The sequence below is a fragment of the Typopeltis vanoorti genome, chromosome 9 (assembly GCF_054136105.1).
Source record: "Typopeltis vanoorti isolate ZY-2024b chromosome 9, IOZ_Tvanoo_1.0, whole genome shotgun sequence".
Classification (NCBI taxonomy): domain Eukaryota; kingdom Metazoa; phylum Arthropoda; class Arachnida; order Uropygi; family Thelyphonidae; genus Typopeltis; species Typopeltis vanoorti.
In genome coordinates, this window is record NC_143557.1 from 9,666,647 (window position 1) to 9,681,739 (window position 15,093).

A 15,093-nucleotide genomic window follows, 5' to 3' on the forward strand; every position below is an offset into this window, starting at 1 on the left:
AAATGCAAATACAGTATATGTATACCAATGTTGTATTGTGTTATTAAAATGAGTTATTATGGAAATGTTGATGTTTATTTTCAATAAACTCAAAAAATGCTTAATTTTGAGGACTCATAATGATGTTGGGCCTCCAAAAGTATATGTGCAGCCCTGGTGAGAATAGCATGAAACAAAAGATACAAGTGGATGGAATTGATATAGAAAATGTAGAACAATTCACATATTTGGGAAGTAAAACGACACATGATTTGGACTGTAAAAAAGAAATAAAGATCAGGATTGCAAAGGGAAGAACAAATCTGAAGGCCATGGATAACATCTGGAAAAGTAAAGGGATCAGCCTGTAAACAAAACTAAGAGTGCTGGAAACATGCATCTTTAGCGGTGTGCTGTATGGATCTGAAATGGCTAATATATAAGGACAATATAGACCATACAGAGAATGGATAGACGATATAAAGGACTGGTGTGGAATGGGTGTACAGACACTGTGCACTGGACAAAGATATTTGGAAGAGGCATCAGACACCAATGAGCAGTGATGATGATGATGATACTGGAGCTAACATTTCAGATGATAACTTAGTGCAGTAATTGGAATTTCTTCCATAGACCTATGAAGAAATTTAACTCTAAAATATTAAATATCCCTACCAAAATATTTAAATTAGAAAATTTAAGTATTCCACTTAACAGTTTTAACTTTTTTGAAACCAGCTAGCTTGGAATGAAACTTACTAAGTATAACTCAACTCCATGACAGCATATAAATTTTTCATTAATAATATAACTATTAGTTTTTGATACAATTCATCTTTTATTCTTAGCATAGAATTATTTCTTTAATCAGGTGAAGGATGCATTTTATTTGTCTTGATTGCTTCCTTTATTTTCTTCTTTAATTTAGTCAGTTGCACCTTGTGTGAGCGATCCCATCATAAAGTCTACTAGTCCATTAAATGATTCCAAACGTGAAACAAGTAAACTTGCTACGAGGTCTAATGGAGAAACAGAGAAACAAGAAACAATGCAGCTGCCACTGAAGAAGACACCAAAAGATTTTATATTTGGCAAGTTAATTGGAGAGGGGTCCTTCTCAATGGTAAGAAATTTTAATTATGGCAGAGAATTTTTTCTCCTTTTTTGAAAGCAGGAGTTAGTTACTTTGAAATTTTTGGCGTAGATTTCTTCCTTTTTATCGGGGTGGGTGTGTAAATCTTGCTTTACAGTCCTTATAAGCAAATATAAAAGTATTTGTCAGTAGTAGTCTATTTTCTATCAAATATTTGATTCATTCCATTAAACCATAAAGATGATTTAATATTATTATTGATTACACTGATCACTTGTAGCATTGGAGCAGTTTAAAGATATTTTTGTCAGTTATTTCAACATTTTCAGTATTTTGAAATAATTTTTCTTTCATGATATTTTACTTTAACCTGAAAACTGTTTCTGGTACTGGAGGAATATGATTAATGAGCTGTAGCTAAGCCATTTCTCTGTCATCATATCTTTGTAATACTTGTATGAGCATGGTATTAAAGTTTGCTGACCACTAAAAATTATCTTAATAGGTTAAGGCAATGGTTTGAAATTTTTAATGAGATTCCTTTCTTTCATGCTTACACGGTGATCAGAATACATTTTGAAAAATTATGGAGACAACTACCGTATTTTAGAGTAAAAACTTTAGTTTAATATAAACCAAAATAACACTTGACGTTTCGACCTTCATATCAAGGTCATCATCTGGAGCATACACAATGTATATACAGAGAAACAAGCTACGCTACAATCTATATGGTTTGCTAAAGTTACTGACCAACCGTTACTACAATTATTGACCTGGCCTCTGGTGGAAAAAAAAATAATAATAATAGGACTATACCTTTGATGTAGTAAAGTTTTTTTTTTTCTCACTAGAAGTCAGACCAATAATTTGTAGTAACGGTTGGTCAGTAACTTTAGCAAACCATGTAGATTGTAGTGTAGCTTGTTTCTCTGTATATATTGTGTATGCTCCAGATGATGACCTTGATATATGAAGGTGGAAACGTCGTGTTGGTTTTGGTTTATATTAAAGTTTTTACTCTATAACATGGTAGTTGTCTCCATAATTTTTCAGAATGTTTTTAATGAGATGCTTCCCCTTTTTTCTAAAAAAAAAACTCGTGGTAAAGGTGGATTAAGCTCTGATCACTTTCCTTAGTATTTTTCCCTTAATGTAAAGCACATCCCCTTGCGGAGATGTATGATGCTATGCATTAAAGGCAATGGTCACTACCCATACCGGTTTCGACCTTTATTGAGGTCTCGTCAATGGGAGCCAGACCTGACAATGCTAAGGTTGAAGTAATGCAGAGCTTATATGAATTTTACCTAAACAAGTTGCCACAAGGTGCTTGGACCTTATTAAATAAAATCTCAGAATGAGAGATAGATGTAGAAAGTTTTTTAACTTGGGTATATTATGTATTCCAGATACCAATCTATGAAGTTTATATAAACTTGGTTTTTAATTAAGGGAAAAATACCAAGGAAAGTGATCAGAGCTTAATCTACCTTTACCACAAGTTGTCTAGAGTGGCACTACCATGAATTGCCTCAGACTTGCACTACGTGCAGGCACAAACTTGACTTACTTGTCTGTTTGCTCACTTGGATTAAAAACCAAGTTTATATACAATTACTTGGTGTCTTGAATACATAATATACCCAAGTTAAAAAACTTTTTATATATATATATATATATATATATATATATATATATCAATTTCAGCAACACAGAGAACATCTTTAATAGAATCTATCTAAAAACTAAATTCAAATTACAGTAATCTACAATTTATTTCATCCTTTAACTGTCAGGACAGCAAGTTCTGATAATTGTTGGATAATTGAAATACAATTACATGGTGCTCTTTCAGAAACCCATTGATATACAAGGTTAGGTTAATTGCATATTGTTGTGTCATTGAAGGGTCATTGTTTTGAAGGTCAAATGAATGATAGATTACTGTATGTGCAATAATCATTAAGGTCTTGTGTGTCTCTCTCTCTCTAATTTTGCCAGTAGTGCACCCCTCCCCCCCATCATTTTACGTGTTACTTCAGTTTCACTGCCTGCTTATTATGAGTCTTCCATGACAAGAAGAACATGTTCATTTCACTTTCTCATCTATCAAAATACACTGCAGCTGAGTTTTGGAGGGAAATTATGTACACACATGGCGCTTCTGATTTTTTTATGCATCTCATATTATGGATGAGTTTCTTCTCATTTTAAATATCTATAGAAGTATCTGGATGGCACATAACAACAACAGAAGCACTAGAAGAGACTTACTACTGGAGTCTTTGATTTCCTTAATAAATGTTTCTTTAGTATTTGCAGTGCAAATTCATTACATTTCATGTCATTTTGCTACTATTCTACGACTGGCCTGTAAAGTTTTGAAGTCAGTAAATGGTTTATTTCATTTAGATTTATAATAGTTTGTATTAAAAGGCACTTCAGTCATTGAGACATTTTAGAATCTATCTTTAGAAAGTAGCTAGAGATGTTTCCTTGGCAATTTCTGGCCGACTGTGTCAGCCAGAAATCGCGAAGCTTTCTCTTTAAAAATTGAATGCCTCATGAAACTTAAATCATGACACATTGTCAAAAATGTTTTAGTTATATAGTGTTGCTGTCAGCAGTCCTAGAATATTTTTATACGTTACAGAATACAACTTTGTCTTTGTAGTGCATCCACTTGAATTCCTTGAGCCATTTATCTTGAAAGCACATTATGATTGTTTTTAGTTGATAAGCAGCATCCTTCTCTCCATTATTTTAATATTTTTTGCTCCCTTACCTTTACCTTCAGTTTTACACTTCACACAACTAAAAATATAGTTTGTATTTCCTTTCATTTATTGTTCATAATGATGGATAAATTTAAATAACCAGTCAGTAAAAATAATTCAATAGGAAAGACAAATAATAATGTTTATGAAAAAACAGAAAATTGTTAACACCAGCAATGGAACCAGGCTAGTTTTCATGATGTAATGTCAATAGTATGATCTGGTCTCCAACTTGTCTTTGTAAGGTAAGTGTGTTTTTTTTTAAACAACACTATTAAAAAACCTTTTCATCATGTATGTTAAAGCTAATTCATGTTGTGAATGTTGAAAATAAGCTTATACCAATACTACATTACATCTGCATAACCTACTTAAGGATTATAGAGGGATGTTGAGAGAATTATAGCTGGCACTGTGAAACAAATGAAAATTGGTCTTGTTAAATTAAATTAAAAAAAAAAATTTTTCTGTAATGGTATTTCTGTTTTTTATAAGAATTGTGATGAAAAGTTATGCAGAATAATAGTTGTTTGAGAACATTTCACTGTTTATTTCAAAATTAATGTGTGGACACAGGGTATGGTTTACTTTATAACAGAAGATGAGATATAAATGGTGTCACGCTGTCATAAATTGGACTTGCTAAACATTTCGGAAACAGCAGCAAGGTACTTTTGAAGATATCTTCATGCAAACTAACTTTTGGCAGGGACAAACAGTCTACGAAGGAATTAACTAAGTATTTTATATTATTAATTTAATATATCCTGGTTGAAAATAAATCCGCAAATTTTCTTTGCTTGCACTTGGATAAAGGATTAAACCAGGAATATAATTTATTGTTATCTTTGATTTATGTAATTGTAATTGTTTGGGAATACTCCATGAGGAAGGCTGTTCCAGAGGATAGAGAGGATGAATAGAAGCAGGTTTAGTGCATTTGCAGTTGCACAGTAAAGGAATGCCAGGCATTTGCTGCTCTTGTATTCACATGTTCAACTAAAACTGAAGGAATGATAGTTGCGAATTCACTGGAGCAGTGACCATAGAAGTACCTGTAGGACTATAAATTATATATTTAGTTTAATCCTTTATCCAAGTGTAAGCAAATAAAGTTTGCTCCTGAAGCATCTTTAGGACTAGGGCAACTCGTGGCAAAGGTGGACTAAGTTCTGATCACTTTCCTTAGTATCCTATAATGCAAAGCACATCTCCTTATGGACAGGTATAATGCTATGCATTATGGGAAGGGTCACTACCCAGACCGGTTTCAACATTTATTGAGGTTTCTTCAGTGGGAGCCAGCCCCAGAGGTGATACCAAGGTTGAAGCAATGCAGAACTCATATTTCCATATGTCAGTTGCCAAAAGGTGTCACACCTTATTATTAAATTCTCTGGATCAGAGAAAGATGTTGGAAGTTTTTTTTTCACATGGTTAGACTATAAATTATATATTTAGTTTAATCCTTTATCCAAGGGTAAGCAAACAAAGTTTGCACCTGAAGTATCTTCAGGACTAGGGAAACTCGTGGCAAAGGTGGACTAAGTTCTGATCACTTTCCTTAGTATCCAATAATGCAAAGCACATCTCCTTGCTGACATGTATAATGCTATGTATTATGGGAAGGGTCACTACCCAGACTGGTTTCAACCTTTATTGAGGTCTGTATGCTTACACTTGGATAAAGGATTAAACTAAATATATAATTTATAGTCTAACCAAGTGGAAAAATACTTCCAACATCTTTCTCTAATCCAGAGTAATTTAATAATAAGGTGTGATACCTTTTGGCAACTGGCATATGGAAATATGAGTTCTGCATTACTTCATTGCACCTACTGAAGAGATCTCAATAAACATTGAAATCGGTCTGGGTAGTGACCCTTCCCATAATGCATAGCATTATACATATCCTCAAGGAGATGTGCTTTGCATTATGGGATACTAAGGAAAGTGATCAGAACTTAGTCCACCTTTGCCATGAGTTGCCCTAGTTCTGAAGATACTTCAAGTGCAAAACTCTTTGCTTACATTTGGATAAAGGATTAAACTAAATAAATATACAATTTTATAGTCTAACGAAGTGGAAAAAAACTTCCAACTTCCAATACATGTAGAACAGAGTGCTGAAACATTGCGTCTGTGACATAGAGGTTGAAGTGAACCTGTAAGAGAGGGATTATCAATGAGCCTAATTGCTCACCTTTGGAAAGTATCAAGGATTTTAAGGACGTTTTAGGTACACCACCCCAAACACATGAGCAGTATTCTAGACATGGGCAGATTTGGGATTTGTATATAGTTAATAGTTTGGTGTAAAATATCCTTTTGAATGAAGGAGAATGCCTATTTTCTTGGTTGCTGAGGAAGCTGTTGATGTGATGTGTTTATGCCAGGAGAGACTGGAAGTAAACATTGGTCCAAGCAGAGAGATATGATCTGTGTGTGTTACTGAGGGTAAGGGTAGGTGAACTGAGATCTCTTTTGCAAGAGAAAAGACAAGACTATTTTGGTGGCATTAAACATGACAAGGTTGTCCTCGCCCCATTGAAGGATAGTATGAAGATCAATGTTTTGGGCACTAGTTGTAGATGATCTTGTAGCCTGGGATGTCAGAGTACTGCATGCGTTGTCGAATGAGTGGAGAGTACTATCATTAGCAAACCTGTGAATAGGATTAGTGGTGATTGCAAGTAGCTTGTTTATGAACAAGAGAAAAAGAGTAGGTGCTAGGACAGCCTTGAGACAATTTGGCATTGTTGGTGAAGCTTGATGAGAGGGAGCCATCTACCATGACTTGCAGAGAACGACCAGAGAGGAAGCTGGCTACCCAATTATAGAGGGTGACATGGAGACCAAAGGATGGCAATTTGTTGAGCAAGCAGGATGCCACACATTGTCGAAGGCTTTGGAAATGTCAATGGTGTTACATCCTCTATTTCTGTATTTTGTCCCTTTTAGTCTTTAAGGTTAGTCTACACTTAACTCGTTGTTCTCTTAAACCTTTCCCCTTTTTAAACAAACAAAATCTTTGGCCGCTCTTAAGTTTAATCACGTGTAGGATACTTAATGATCAGGGCTTTGTCCTAGAATGAGACGCAGCCATTAAACATATCTTCTGAGACAGTCCACCTGATAAGCATTGACAAATTTATTTTTTACTGCTCCAGCCAATACCGAGGATAGATGAGACTCTTATCCAGGATAGCTCTCTCAGAGTGATACACAGTAACTAAACTACAGTAAATTTCTAACTTCTGTTCACTATATTCTTGCATGCAGTCGTGGTCCGCTTTGTTAAATTATACACGTGGGTTCTTCTCGCTAAGTTCGATAATGATTTTATGAGTGGCTGTTTGAATTCATATACTAAACCAGATCAGGCAGGTACTAAGAAACATATTTATTAATTAAAGAAATGATACATGAAAGTCTTATTTCTAGGTAATCTGAATCAAATTTTAGTAAGATCTCTGGTTCATTACTACTAATGAAATACATGAACATATTTGCTTGGACCACCTCTATATGTGACCTAATATTATCTCATCACAAGTTATCATATATTCTACACTCACGTGGTCACCAGTTATATCACTTAACACAACACAATTAATTCATACAAATTAAATAGAGCCCTTCTAGGCAGACAGTTCTCAAATAAAGATGAGTCCATGCCAAGTTGAAGGCAGTTCCTAAAGTTCCATATAATAAGTCCACTACACAAAATGTTCTTTGGAAAACACACAATTCCTTAACTGTGAATATGTAATACAAGAGTCTACATTACCGTCTTTGAAATGATACTTGTTCCTTTCTTCTACCTTGTCTGGGCATCAAGGCTTCTTCTCAGTCTGCTGCTCGTCTGGTCACCTTCGACAAATGTACGGCCAGATTCTCAGCGGGAAGGGCGATATGGCTCAGGAGCTTAGCCAGAACAGAAGGCATCTACTTGGTTTTTCCGTCGCACGATATAGCATAGCTATCCTAGTCCAAGGAAATAGCTAGCCTTATTCCATACGCTGTGGCAGACGACTCATACCTTCCACGGCCAGCCTGGAACTTCTGTAGGTGCAGACTGGACCAACGTCCGAGAGGTCAGGAAACAGGAACCAAAAAAAGATTCTCGAGTGGGGTTTGCTTGACCTTTTTGTTTTCATGCTCTTCCCGGCGTTTCTCGTATCTTGCGATGCACGCGTCATGTGGGTTTTCGTCACGGCATCCAGCTCTTTCCGCTACATCACACATGCTTTAGGTGTGTTTTCTTAGAAAGCGCTCTAGTTTCTCTTTCTCATAATCCCCCCCCGGTACACTTAACACTGGACGGTCAAAAGATGACCCTTGGACTATGGCTTACAGATTTTGCTATCTTATGACACATAAAATGGGGTTCTTAAATTAATTCAATACATCAAATAATTTCTCTATCAGACCCTTATACATAGCAGGTTAGGTCTTACAATTTTCTTTCATTTGTTATATAATTTCTTACTCCTATCTTAGTGTTATATACATATATATACATTTCCAGTTTATGGCCAACACACCACATTCTCTGCCTATTTTCAAAGAGAGTTGTTTCTGAATAATTAAATGGTAATTCTTTTTCTTGGTTTATTCAGGACACAACAATGGCAACAGCACAAGTTTCTTTGATCATTTCTATGGCATGTGTCCAGTGGTAGGTGATGTAAACTACAAGATCTGCTGTGGATCTTGAATGGCAGAATCCATGCTGATAGTTGCTGATTAATTCGTGGGCCTCTCTAGTGGAAGAGTTGACTATTGATGATTTTCTCCATTATTTTGGAGAGGACTGATGTGATGGCAATTGGTTGGTATAATGGTTGACTTCTATTACCATTTTTATAATACGATGGATATAAGTTTGTTCCATGCATTAGGATAAGTATCAGATATATATATAGTAGATTGTAGAGACAATGCAGTATGGGTGTTAATTCTGGAGAACAATAGGAAAGATGCCATCAAGACCAGAAGTCTTTTTGACATCCAAGTTTTTTTAGTAGTTTCCTGATTTCTTTTTGTTGAAAAACTAAAGGAGGCATATGGTACTTGGATTCCAGCATGGTAGGAGGTGATTTCCCTTGGTTATCAATGCAGGAATTTGAGGAAAAGAGTAATGCAGGAGATCAGCTACAATTGGGTAAAGTAACAATGGTGACATCAGAGTGAGAGAAGAGGGTTGAAGTGCAGGAGAGCAGAAGTTCCGTCCAGTGGCCTTAGCAACTGACCAGAAGGCCCAGCTTCCATTTGGACAGGAGGAAAGTTTTTTTTTTTTTTTTTTTTCCCCTCTGCTGCTGGAGGCCTTTGTGAAATCAGATTTGGATTTGCTGATGACTGATTTGCATGTGTTGGGTGCGTTGGTATAGGCAGAGTATAAAGCTGGAGTTGTCGAAATGAACCACTTGCAAAAAGCTGATTTTTTTTTTTTTTGGTATGCTTTTTATTGAACCAGGGCTTAAAAAGCAGATTAGGATTATGCCTTGAATTGGAGATGGTCTTCATGCCAGTGAGAATATTTCCTGTAACTTGTTCATAGCAGGTGTTAGGATCAGTTGAGTAGAAACAATATTCAGACCAAGGAAAGGAGTAGAAATTCTTGAGGTCATCCCAGTTGGCTCCTTTCTAGTGCCAGAAGATGCAAGGTTGGGAATGAGTGGGGTGTGGGGCATTCTACAAGAAAGGAGACTTGTACAAGATTGTGATCCGAGTTTCTGAGAGGGGAGGTGACCTGTATGATGTATCTGGAAGCAGAACTCGTGAAAAAGAGATCCAGATTATTTGAACAGTGAAGTGAGTTATTGGGAATTTGAGTAGGTAGGGGTATGTGTGTTAGTTGTTACTTATGTCAAAGACTTCTCCTCCTCATCCAGCTTGGTCAGTGAGTAGTTTTGGAAAAGGGGAGCCACTTGGAATTGTAGACATTGAGGGTGCCCAAGAAGATGACCACACTATTTGGATAGCTAGATTGTAGATAGTCTGCGCGGTTAGCCTAGTGGCTTTGCGCTTCGCAACCATATGCATGGGGAAGGAGTGTCCCAGGTTCGATCCCTGTTGATGATGTGAGGAGCTTAAGGATCTTCCTCAGCCATAGCCACGTTTGCCGGTCTTGGTTGTGGGCAGCAGGGTTTTTCATCCCGCAAGCAGGCAAACCAGTCCCCTGAATGCACGTGGATTACAGTCATCAATACTTAGAGGCATAGGGCTGACCATCTTATTCTTGTATTTCGGTTACGAAATACAAGCATGCTTGGAAGGTTGTGGGTGCTTAAAGGCACCCCAACCTGTTAATTTCACTGGATAAGATGTAAGATTGTAGATAGTTGAGTTTCATGGAAACGAATGTAAAGAAGTTAGAATGGTTGTCAGTGTTTGTAGACAAGTAAATGCAACAAATAAATGTTACTAAATGGGGCAAGGAAACCTTGAGCCAGAGAATGTTGAAAGTAGGGAATTCTAAATTAGCCATTCTCTGGCAGGCTATGTTGGATTTCACAAAGGCACAGGTGGCATCCTTGTGGCAAAAGGAATCGTGAAGTTTGGGCACTGGAGGTGGACAGTTGTAGTTGGAATCTGTGTTTCTGCCTGGTCCGAAGACTGCAAGTGATGGTAGATGTCATTTATGTTTGTGTTACTTCCATAGATGTTCCTACAAAACATGATGTGGCCTCAGTGTACCAAACATACTTCTACTTGGACTCCCTTTCCAGGCATAACCTGCCAAAGTATGTGTCAGCAGGATTATGCGCTAGTTGATCGGGAAGCCTCCTGACTTGTTGACAGGTTTGGGTCCATGCACAAACTAGTGGAGTTTTCAATCTATCCTCTCTTTTGTTGGCTAGAAATCTGTAGGCCTCATTTTATTAAATTTATTACTTATGTTTATTGCTTTCCTAATGCCACAGCCATTCTGATTCTTTTTGATTTCCTTCAGCCCAATTTCTCATTGGTTAGATCATCTTCCTTGGAGATTTTAATCTTCACAATTCCAACTGACTTTTCTTTTCCACCCAAATAAATCGAGCAGGCAGAGATGTGATCACATGTTATCTTACACAAATTATTCTAATGCCTGTCAGAATATCAGATGGCACTAACCATCCTCCAGACACTCAGATTTCTTTCTCATCAGTGGCTTTTCTATGTTGTTTTTCCATTGGGCAGTTTTGACCACAGTGTAATGTTGATTTCTTTTCAGTCGTGGAGCAACACTCATCCACATGTTGTTTGACATTATATGAATACCATTTTCTTTTATAATATTTTATATGACTTCCAGATATTTGAAAGGGTATAAAAGCATATTAGTGCTGTGGGTAGGTTAAGGATTTGTTTTCTTATTATTATTACAATTGAATTTGTTGTAACAAGCACAGAAATAACAAAATCAGCTATCATGAGCAAAAATCCATAATGATTTTAATTTACTCCTATTCCCATACAATGGTCCACTTTTATAACGAGCGTACTACATGAATATACCATACAAATTTTAGTAGCTATGCAAACATTCTTAATTGCTTGCATAGTTCTTAGAATAGACAGGAATGAAAGGAGTGACTTAGCTTTTTATGACCACCTCCATTGGATTTTGGGCTGGATTGTGACTTAATCTTGTCCTTGGGAATCATCCCCACTCTACCTACCAACCTCTCCAATATCTAGCCTCTAGCATTCATCCCTCACTTTACCTGATCACCGCCTTGACTTTAAAGTCAGTTAAAAACCAAACCCTTCCATCGGAAACATGTCTACTAAAAGACTTTCTCTATTTGCAAAAAGTAAAATTTATTCATGAGTTGGAGTGTGATGCATTCTTACTCACTAAAAAAAATTTGTAGTTCTACATCTGATCAGAACTTAATGAGTCTATATCGATATTGAATGCTAAAATTTATCGAATGATGTGGGGAACAATGTTACTTTGACAGCCATATTTATTCATTCAGTTGCTTTAAGAAATCAAAATTAAATTCAAATAAAATTCCAGTCATAGATGAAGATGATGGAAATGAAGAAAATACCAGCCTCCAGTAATATTTGGAGGCTGGTATTATTCAGTATCATCATCATCAAATTCCTGCCATGTACCCTCAAGGGGTATACAGGATATGATAGTACTACATGAAAAATTTACATCATTACTAACTTCCTATCTACAATTTTCCTCCAAATCAGTCTGTTACTTGTCAAGATTCCAACATTATCAGATCTTACATTTCTATTGTCTAAGGCACTTGGTACAGTATCAATCCACCTATATCTTGGTCTTCCTATGGGTCGTTTTCCTGCAAACCTGGCACAGAACACTTCTTTCCTCGCCCATTCTATTTAGGTGACCATACCACCTGAGATTAGCTCTGCTGACACATTCCTGGATACTGACAATGTCGAGTTCTTTCCTAATATCCTCATTTTAAATATGATATTGCCATTGTTGCCATCTGTTCATACCTGTAATCTTTCTCAGGACTCTCATATCTGCAGTCTCTAGTCTTTGGTCAAGTGTTTTACTTCTGACTCAGATCCATAGGTTAAAACTGGTTTGAACACTGTCTTTTATAAGCTAATTTAGTGTTCTGACTAATTTCTCTCTTATTCCATATGAATTTATTCAATTGACTTCCTACCATACCAGCTTTGTTGATTCTGTTGTCTATTTCCATATTTAATTTACCATCTTCACTAAAAATCGTGCCTAAGTAGCTGCAATATTTTACTTGTTCCACAGGTTCTCCATTCAAAACACAGTTGATATATTCAACGATTCTACCTATTTTCTTTGTCTTTTTACTGCTGACCTTCATACCATATCTATTACAACAGTTATTCAATTTAGTCAGGGAATCTTGGAAACTTGTAGCGGATTTATTTAGAAGTATAACAATGTCTGCATAAAGCAAAGAGCTGACATTAACATCTCCAATTTTGATATCATGTTTAATACCACTTTTCTTCATAATATGATCCATATAGATAATGAATAACAGAGGGGATAATGTACATCCTTGTCTCACACCAGATTTAACATTAAACCATCTTCCTGTACTTCCTTCAATTCTAACTGCTGACATGCAACTCAGATAAAGACTAAGTATTGCTTGATATAATGCCCCATTGATACCATATAACTGTAGCGTATTGAATAGCTTCTCTCTTGGCACTTTGTCATATGCCTTTTCCAGATCAACAAAACTTAAATACAAATCTTTGTTATATTCCCATGCTTTCTCAACTATTTGTCGTAAAGTGAAGATCTGATCCGGACAGCTCTATTTGGCCTGAATCCAGCTTGTTCTTCACCAAGCTTTTCTTCCACAACCTTTCTCAACCGTTTCTGAAGTATACTTGCATAAATCTTACCAGGAACATTAAGTAGGGAAATACCTCTGTAATTCTCACATTCAGTTTTATTTACCTTTTTATATATGGATACTATGAGAGCTCTACTCCAATCATCGGAAATTCGTCTCTCTGTCCACACCTTCTGAACTATGCAGTGCAGTCACTGCAAGACTTTTATACCACCATACTTCAGCATTTCTGGTTGAATATCATCTACTACTGCTGCCTTTCGACATTTCAAGCCTTTGATGACTTTTTCTACTTCAAGTATGGATATGTATTCCTGACTGTATGCCTGTTGAGTGTTTTTTACCACTATGCTATCACTGCTTGTTTCATTTAGCAATTTTTTGAAGTAATTATTCCATACTTCAAGATATCTTTTTCTCCTGTTTTCATGTCACATTTATCATCTCTATTTCCGTTTACAGCACTCTTTCCTCCATTTCTGAAATTCTTCAACAACTTCCAGAATATTTTGCCACCTTCTTCATATTTATTTTCTATATTCTTACCAAAGTCTTCCCATGACTTTTGTTTAGCTAGTTTTACACAGTGTTTAGCTTTCTTACATTTGTCTCTGTATTCTCTAAGAGCACAAGCTGACTTATTTGCCAGGAATTTTTTATGTGCTTTCTTCTTTTCCTTCACTGCCACTTTAAATTCCTGTGTCCACCATGGAATTCTGATTTTTCTATCCTTGCAGACAACCTCACCACATGCCTCTCTGACTGAATCAATCAGGGTTTTCTTCAAGGTTTGCCACCGAATCTCCAAGGTTTGGTTCCTGTTGTCAAACTCTTTCATTTTTGCTTCAATAATCTTTGTGTATTTTAGTCTATAGTTCACATCTGAGAGCAGCTCAACTTTTATTTGCTTTAAAACTTTCTTACATGTTATTCTTTTCAATATGAAATTCAATTTTATCCTGCTCAAGACTAAATAGTGATCACTCCCAATTTCAAATCCTCTGTACACTCTGGTGTCCTGCACAAGGGAGAAAACATCACTATCAACAATAACATGGTCAACGAGACTTTTCTTATTCCTTGCCTCTTCTCTCCATGTGAATTTGTGCACATTTTTATGTTGGAACATGGTGTTAGTAATAACCAGTCCATGTCCTGAGCAGAAATCCAACAGGTATTTGCCATTATTATTAGCTTTTCTCTTTTCTCCAAATTTTCCCAAAAAATTTTGGATGTCTGACAGTCGCTTCCGTCCGCGCGGTTAGCCTAGTAGCTATGCGCTTCGCAACCATATGCCTGGGGAAGGAGTGTCCTAGGTTCGATTCCCGTCGGTGACGTGAGGAGCTGAAGGATCTTCCTCAGCCATAGCCAAGTTAGCCAGTCTTGGGCGTGGACAGCAGGGTTTTTTCCCCAGTTTATTCTGGGGTTTTTCATCCCGCATTGCAGGCAAACTGGCCTTGAGAACTTAACACTACAGGCCATAGGATACACCGGGGCATAGGGCTGACCACCTTATCCTGTAAACGGAGTGAGGTCCGATGATCAATGGACCATCAACACTGCAAGGTAAAAGAGGGTATAAAGAAGATGAGATGAGACAATCCCTTCCTACTCTGCTATTTAGATCCCCAACAAGGACCAACTTTTCCGTTTTCATTGTGTCAGTAGCTTTCTCTAGAGCCTAAAAAAATTCTTCCGCTTCTACCTTAGTAGAGCCTTCTGTATGACCATAGGCACAAATAAGTCTCATTGTCCAGTTTCCCATTCTGATATTTGCCCATATCACTCTACTTGAGACTGCCTGCCATTCAAGAAGATTAGCTTCATATTTAGTGTTGAATACTATGGCTGCTTCTTCTGTTCATTGATTGTCATTGCCTGAATATAACATTTAGTA

The 15,093-nt window shown here is 36.6% G+C and overlaps 1 protein-coding gene across 2 annotated transcripts in view; it reads left to right on the forward strand.

The window, feature by feature from the left end:
- The window catches only part of Pdk1 (Phosphoinositide-dependent kinase 1), a 355,658-nt gene that overhangs the window by 22,325 nt on the left and 318,240 nt on the right, over positions 1-15,093 (forward strand). Inside the window, exon 2 of one of the 2 annotated variants that reach the window (XM_090398374.1) lies at positions 911-1,105. In XM_090398374.1, the coding sequence (XP_090254500.1) occupies positions 911-1,105 (195 nt within the window). Of the gene's footprint in view, positions 1-910; positions 1,106-15,093 lie in introns of those variants that run through there. The other variant, XM_090398375.1, reaches the window with a different exon arrangement.